Raw genomic sequence first — 8,116 nt, 5'->3', positions numbered from 1 at the left:
CTGCTGAAATACTGAGCTCTGTAGGATATTTGATGTATCAAATTACTGATTATATCTTGTAATCTCTGAGATTTTTAGATAATTGTTAAAATCTCCCAGGGTTTCTGGCATCCACATAAAATACTTTATTTAAATATAGAGCAGCTCTGCCTTTATCCTCTCTCCCACGGACATCCCATATCTGAAAACATTCAGCATCGGAGTAGATAATAATTTAGTAGTTTATAATCTAAAAAGATTATGCTCTTGCCCAGGAGGAATTTCATAAACTTCCCTGTGATTTAAGGGTGTAATTTAAGGTCATATTAGCTAGCCCAGTAAAACAAAACGCTTTCAAAACTCTGACAAAGGCAAAAACATTAATATGGTATCTCATATGGTCTCTTTTTCTCCCCCCTCCCCCCTTTTTTTTTTAATTAAGCCTAAAACCTGTCAAATTGGCCTTGTTAGTGTAAGTTTCCAGCAGACCTTTAAACCTGGTTTGGATGGAAGAGCAGGCAACGTGCTGTTCTGTACTCAGCCTGTTGTCAGCTCTGTCCAGGGACACCCGGATCGTCAGATCCTCAGGGCTTTCAGGTTTCCAGGCTGTATAGAACCTGTCTTTGATGGGTTCAGCTGCTCAAAAGGAAAATATAAAAGATCCAGATCTTAAAATTGATAGAAGTTAATTAAAAGGTAAATTAATTAAATTCTTTTTCATAAATTGCCCAGTAGGCATCGGGGAAAATAACAAATATTTACAGCTGTTTAAGGATGTACAGTTAGAATGCTAAAATTTTATGTGAATTTGGGTCGAATTTATCAAGTTGTTTTTTTGGGTGACAAAAATGTGACAAGAGTCCTAAAATTGTAGATGCCTGGGTGAAGAAGTGTCCTGGTCGGGGCCAAGGATAAATCATTCCACTCGACTGCTGGATATATGAGTTATTTTTCTCTTCTGCCTCAGGAAGTTTAAACCTACTTTTCTTACATGCTCTTTCGTAGCCTAATTACTGGATTGGAGTGATAGATGTGTATTACCTGGGGTCGATACCATTTTATTTTAAATAAACCTTTGCTAGTATTAATCTGAATTCGAGCTTTCTTACCCCAACCACAAATGTCAGTGTCTTACTGGTGTTTGCCTTCCTTCAGTGGAAACGGAAGAGAAAATAAGGAAAGAATCACAGAAAATACAATCATATGATTTTTGTTTTAAAGGTTTTTACTTAGGTAAATACATTTATTTGAACGTAACAATTGCTTGGCAAAAATCATGTATTTAATAGGCAGTATTTGCTTATGAAATTTTGAATTTGAATCTTGGATAAGAACAGAAATAAATAGTAAGTTGTCAGGAATGCTATTCGCAAACCACCTTATTTTGGTAGCTGTGATAATATTTCCTTTCCTTGAGGTCTGTTTTGTACAGCACACTATCCAGCTAGAATTTCGTAAGCTTTTGGTGAAAACTACTCATCATTCAGGTATTTTCCACTGGACTTAAATTCAAATCTGTGTTTTACCAAACCTAAGTAAACACCACTAAATTAAACAAGTTCTTTTTGCCAGCTGGAAATGGGATGCAAAGCTTTCATCAATTTTTTCCCCCTTTAAATGGTTTTTACTCTCCGTGCACCCCAAAGCGCAGTCACAGAGTAGGGATTAGATCAAACTGCCCTGCAGACAGAGTTCTATTGTTCTCTGCTTTCTGTCCCGTTCGTCACCAGCAAATCCCACTATTCAGACTGTTGTGCTTCGTTGTTTATGTCTCGTGTTGGCATAATGTCAATCCAACTCATCACAGGCACGTACGAGCCAGCGCTTTGCTGTGCTGAAACAATGGTGGTCTCCGGCGTGCTGCTGGAAACCCCATGGCTAAGCCCCTGTTTCAGCAGTCCCCTGGTTCCTGGGCTGTTACGACGGCAGAGTTACCTGTTCGCTAAAGAGGGGAAACAGCCCCAGAACACGTTTCTGTGTCTTAAGGAATTCTTTTGCCTTCGGGGCTTTAAATGTTGTTTCGCTTTCCGTGTTCAGTTGCCGCAGCCCAGCGTACATATGTACACCCCGGAGCAAGGGCTGGGAAGAAAACACGGGCAGAAACGGCAATAACCTGTAGCTGTTGAAATTATCATCATCCCTATCGACAGGCCATTCCCCCGCTGCCTCCACGCGGCTGCGGGACATGGCTAGAGCCTGGGAAAGGAAAGTTCTCGATTGTTCTGTACCACACTTGTTCCAGGTGACTTAGTTCCTGCTTTTCTCTAGGTTTGCAAAACAGCATTTTGATGTCACTGAGGAGCCGGAGGTTAAGTTAACGTGACATATGTCTGATCTTTAGATTACAGATGGTAGAAAAGGCAAAATTATGATGATTTTATTATCACAAAATCTGCTTAAAATACATAGACTCTGGGGAACTGGGAAACCAGGGTTCCTGTGTGTTTTGTTTTCTGTCCTTGGGAAGGCTTACCTCTGCAGGGGACAAGCAGCCAAATGACAGCAGGAGATCCATGTGGTGGAACATGGTTTCTCTCCTAAGCTTTTTCTTCTGTTTTGCTTTGTTTTACAGTTTGCCCAGCTGGTGTCTGTCTACAAAACTTTGGGTCCAGAGAAGTTCCCTTTAATCGAGCAAACGTTCTATCCGAATCACAAGGAAATGGTACGTACGAACAGCAGTTCACCGTTAGCTCGCTGCCTCTGTACGACAGGGATGACGGAGACACGCGGTGCGTTCCCCCCATTTACTGCCCCTTTTAAAAGCCGTCCGGGGAGCTTTCAGAGGGCTGAGGCTACTTGAAAGCATTGTGATGGTCAACTGGGAGATTTTCAGAGGTGAAGGTAGTAATTTTTCAGCCAACCAGTTTCAGCTCTTGAAGAGATTAAATGCTTATAAAGACACTGAACAAATGTTAAGTGCAAGAGTTACTTTTATGGTTGTTTTCAAGCTCATCTGTTACGATCTGTTCAAAGAGTTTATTATGTTTGGAGAGGATGCACAAGGCTGTGTGCCCGTCAGCGCGGAGCTTGGAACTCATCTCAGATCAGGGTGGTTACGACTTGCGATCTCAGCATACCTGAGCTGACACTGGTTCCCAGCCCTTTCCAGACATGAATGTGGTCATCAAAACCACATCTAGGACCTTCACTCATGACCTGTCTTACGCTGGAGACGTAATTTTTTTCTTACCTTTGCTATGGTTTCTAAGCAGCAATTCTTTCCTGAGTGTATTTTTCTAGACGAAATAATTCCAGCACAAAGAGAAGCTGGAGAGAGGCTATTTGCTGACTGCGCAGAGGAGCGTCAGTTGTCCGTAGAACACGGTCCCTTCACACAGCTGCGACTCAAGCACCATTGCAAGGTCACGGTTTATATGCATTAGCTGTTTGTGAGAGGTCCCCACACTGTAACTGCTGGGTGTCTGTCCTGAGACCACCACTTTGTTAACGCAGGTGGCATCTAAGAAAAGCCTCAGTGGCAGCAGCTGACTCAGGTTGCCTCTGAAGCCATCATTCTCCCTCCTCTGTCTCATCTTTTGGTAACAAACGCAGTGTGGTGCAGTTCTGCCACATTCTTTGATGTGTTGCAGGGGTGACAGGATGGCTCTTCATACTGCTTTCCCAGTTCTCCCTGCTTTCTTTGGACTACTAATTGGCAGATGTTTCTACTTCTCTTGTCATGACACTTCTAAAAAGAGCTTTCTCTGCAGTTACATATTTAGTAAATTTGTTCCGCAGAAGTTTCGTAGAGCCAAAGGGGAATGGTACTGGTCTGGAGTAGCAGATCTAAATATTGTCCCAGGCAGTCATATCTTTTCAGAATGGAAGGGGGTTTTGTTGATGGATTTGTCAGGAAAGTATAAAACTTTATAAAATATGTAATGTTTTAAATGCAAAGTAAGTGTTTTCTGCTCTAGGGGTCCTTTCAGAACAGGTGGAGAAGCAAAAACATGTCTCATGTTTTCCAAGGTGCTTCTTTAAATGGTAGTAAGTTTTATATCTCTCTGTTTTCACGAGAATGTCCAAGGTTAAAGCTGGTTTGTAATTTCCTGCATACAATTTACTTTTCTTTCTTCATTATTTTATCAGCTATTTTGCAGGCTCCCCAGGGAAGCAGTCAGGGCACCGAGCCTGTCCAGAGTTTGAGGAGCATGTGGACGATGCTCTTAGTCCTGTGGTTTAGAAGTAGTGCTGTGAGCAGCAGGGAGCTGGACTCCGTGACCCATAGGGGTTCCTTCCAACTAGAGATCTCTGATTCTCTGGTTTTGCTGAAAAGCAGACCCTTCAGTGCACCCCTAAGCTGCAATACGCAGAAACAAGGGAAGTGTCCCGTAATTCTGTGACAGGAATTAACGTGTTAGCTTTTCATTTTTATGTAGTATGGCCCTGTAGAACATCTACCTACCAGTTTGATTGCAGATTGTCATCTTCAAAAATTTTAATTCAAACTCAGTAATAGAACACAAACAAGAAAATTTCTGTTTGTGCTTATAAGACATATTTTGCTTGAGAGTGGTACTTGAGTGGTTTTTCCCCCCTTCATTCTTCTACGTTACTCATGAGTGTCTGAACTGATGAGTTGTCTGTTGTTTGAAGATTTCAGTGTTAATGTCCTGCAGAGCTGAGTAATTTGTACACCTACTTCTAAGTAGTAAGTGTTAATCCGGAGCAAACGAGTGCATTTGGGTACGCCATTGCCATACGTGGGTTAGAGGTGCTGTGATAACTGGTCACGATGAAGCTCCTATGTTTGGGGTTTTCCTTCCGAAGAAATGATTTGGGACTTTGTTGCTTGCAAAATAATCAGGCAACATGGTGCAAGTTAACAATTCCTTCAGAATTCTAGAGTGGGTCGTAAGATGATCTGGATATCGCGGTCTTGTAGTTGATGATTTGAAATTGTATCACGCTGTTTAAGCTTGGTTGGGTTTTGAACACCTTTTGGTAATAACTAGCCTCATTTGCATTTACTTTTACATTTACAGAATTTAGTTTGACAGTTAAAAATAATTTTTGGTAGTTCCTTGTTCTCATTCCTTCTGCTCTTATTCTCCAAATCTAGAGCTCTCTCCCTCCCCTCCAATGCAAAACAGTGGGGGGGCGAGGGGAGAGCAAGGGAAAACTCCGGGTCTCTGTGAACTGAGTTTCCAGCTGAGCGTGCCAGCGGTGCGGTGCCGCTTCTGTTTCCTTTGCGTCTTTCATAGTGTGGCGATGGTTTGTGCCGACTCTTGAGACGGCAGTAGAAGGTAAATAAACAAAGATGCCATTCTCCTATGTAAAAATGGAGCTGCTTTAATGAATCACTTTTTGAAACAGAAACATTCATCTCAGACTGATTAAAACGATACAAACCGCTGTAAGGCTTTTTGAACTCACTGCTAGCTGAGTCATAGCTACAGCCTTTCCCTCAGTAATTAGTTTCCTTTATTTCACTGTGTTCCCACCGCTTCAGTTCTCTGTCATGAAAAAAAACCCTGACTTTTTCAACACAATTGTTGGACGATTTAATTAAAACTTCACTGGAACGTGGAGGAAAAGCTGGCAATACTCAAGGTGGTGTTTTTTCCACGGTTCAACTGCACAGTCTCCCTCTCTGTTCTCTTCCCTGCTCTTATCACAAATCACGTCAGTCATTTTCAAATTAAAGTTGAATGTTGTACCAGGCTGTATTTCTGCTCTAACCTTTCATATAACACATGCACAGTTTCAAGAAGTAAAAATACAATGTTGTAAAAGTCATCTGCTGTTGATAATATATCAATGCCACGACAGTAAAAATCTTGATAGGAAAATAATGCACTCGGAACGCTGCATCGTAGTTACTCCTTTTCATAGTCTTTATCAGTGCTGAATCTCAGGGAAAATAAAAACTCATTCTGAGAGGGGGGTTTTATAAAGCTTTCCTTGCTGTATGTGTTGATACAGGGTAAATAAAATCTTTGTACTGTCTGTTGTGGAAAGTTTGGCCAGGTTTATGCTCGGACAGAAATCAAAGCGGATGGCTGTTAGCTCTGAAACACCTCATTCGGGATATTTTAGGGCAGTTCAGATGCAAAACAATTTTAGAACTAATGGCATACTGTTCATATTACAGTTTTTTCATGAATATCAAAGAAATCATTTATTTTTACAAGGTAGGTAGCGAAAGCAATCTGAGCTAGGGTAGTTGAGTGCAGCTGAAATGGAAGCAGAACTACGCTGGGTTAAAAAGCAGAAAACACCTGTTTGCTGCAGAGACACCATCATATCAAAATGGATTTGGAAACAAATGCCACACTGTACGTGTGTTGAATGTTAACTAGCCATGTGCTGGACTCAGACTTCGTATGGCGATTAAGATCTCACTGGCTTGCCTAGGAAGTGTTCTGGTTTGACCCGAGGGAAGAAGGCCTGGCTTTGAAGTCTCTTGGTAGGTTAGTGATGGAAATGCGCGGCACTGACGGTAAAGAGCACTGTCAATATTGTCTGTGCAGTACCAATTCCTTTCGGGAAGAAATGTCACCTCTTTGTTTCGTTTAAGTTAGTAGCTGTAATTAGCCTATGATCCCAATTAGTGTTAGGTGATTTTTTTGTTTGTCTTTAGCAAAGCAGAAAATGAACTAGGCTTAACATGTGTCAGCACACACATATGGTGTTTTAATTTAGGACTGTAAATAAAAAGTGAAATGCTGACTATTAAGGGACACATACTCCTCAGAGGAATAACAGTGTGTCTTCCCGTTGGCCTTGCACCATTTGCACTTCATCGGAATTGTATGCGTTTAGCCACAAAAAAGTAAAGAAGAATATTTATTCTTACAGGAATGTTTATAAACCTGTACTTTAAATATAGAGTCATGCAACTGTCAAAAGAACCGTTAGAAACATGAACATGTGTGTCACAAAAGTCATTTATACAGGGTTTTTTTGCAAATCTACATTATATATGCAATACAGCCTATCTTAGGGAGTGGCGTGGTACATGGGACATGCTGAGTTTTGTCATCGAATTGAATGGCATTAGAGATGCCTGTACGTTGAAGGACATGTGTATCTTCATCTCCAGTTTAAGTCCCAGTGATTTTATAAGAGCTCTCTAGCAAACAGACTAAAAGAACTGTTTGGAGCACCAGACCCTTGAGGCGATAGGCAGTAACAGCGCTGATTCTGATGGGCCCATGGGCTGGAAACGTCACGCTATGGTTAGCAGGAGTGAGTAAAGAGTCCTTTAAATAGACCTGGTCTACCCCAACGAGAACAAAAGCGGCTAAATGTCTGCCAGGAGAAAATGAGAGAGAGTCAGAAATGGCAGCTGTTACAGATTCCAATCCGGTGTGACGGTTCTCATCCAGCTTCTAGCACACAAGCAGTTGGACAACTGTCTGAACTTTGGCATTTACGGAAATAATTTCTTAAGTGTTACTGCTGTGGATTGAATTACTTCTGTAAACTTCAGTATATGTGAGATTAGTTACTCCCTACAGTAATCAATTCATGTAAGTCAAGATGCTAAAAAACTAAAAGGCAAAATAGGTTGTAAGACTCATGCTGTAAGTTCATGAGTTACCATTTCATTATGAGAGATTACAGTGGCTATTAATGAATGACAAATCATTAATTTAAAATATTAAATATGGTCAAATATTTAAGAGCCTTTTAGAAACCATGTGCAGTGAAGTTACTCACTACATCTGGCATACATCCATGCATGGGTTTCTACGGCCGAGGCTTTTACCAGCGCTGAAATGCAGTGTCCTATTGCGTATTTAGGTGAGGCATTATCATGCACTACAGCTGATGGACATGGTTCTGTAAATACAGGCAGGCTCAGCCTGTCATTGTTTGTGTTGGTTCCATAAGGTGCTGAAGCATTGGAACATCTGGCTTTTCTTTCAATGGGGTGTCGTTAGTCCATAGGGATATTGGGTTGGGTGAGAGGATTTTCATTATCAAGGCTGTTTTTTAACTCAGTTATCAACAAAAGTTACAGTTCCGTAGAGGAAGAAAGCTGTGACCTAAGTACCATACAAAATACAGAGCACGGATTGTTTTAGTCACAGAAATGTTTGACTTGTTTCAACAGATATGGAAATACAGGGATTTTTGAGTCTTTTTTTATAGCACGTTGTTATAATTCTTTACATATACACTGTACAGT

General features: G+C 41.1%; 1 protein-coding gene across 1 annotated transcript in view; it reads left to right on the top strand.

Moving 5' to 3' along the window:
- Positions 1-3,065, top strand: part of LOC104498888 (synapsin-2-like) — a 25,248-nt gene extending 22,183 nt beyond the window's left edge. The window contains exons 5-6 of the mRNA XM_010142323.1: positions 2,552-2,641; positions 2,928-3,065. Coding sequence (XP_010140625.1) covers positions 2,552-2,641; positions 2,928-3,065 — 228 coding nt within the window. The remainder of the gene's footprint in view (positions 1-2,551; positions 2,642-2,927) is intronic.
- Positions 3,066-8,116: the final 5,051 nt, after the last annotated feature.

The sequence above is a fragment of the Buceros rhinoceros genome, unplaced genomic scaffold (assembly GCF_000710305.1).
Source record: "Buceros rhinoceros silvestris isolate BGI_N320 unplaced genomic scaffold, ASM71030v1 scaffold5898, whole genome shotgun sequence".
In the NCBI taxonomy this organism is placed as follows: Eukaryota; Metazoa; Chordata; class Aves; order Bucerotiformes; family Bucerotidae; genus Buceros; species Buceros rhinoceros.
The sequence above is the reverse complement of the archived record's forward strand: the minus strand, read 5'-3'. Positions and strand labels throughout refer to the sequence as shown.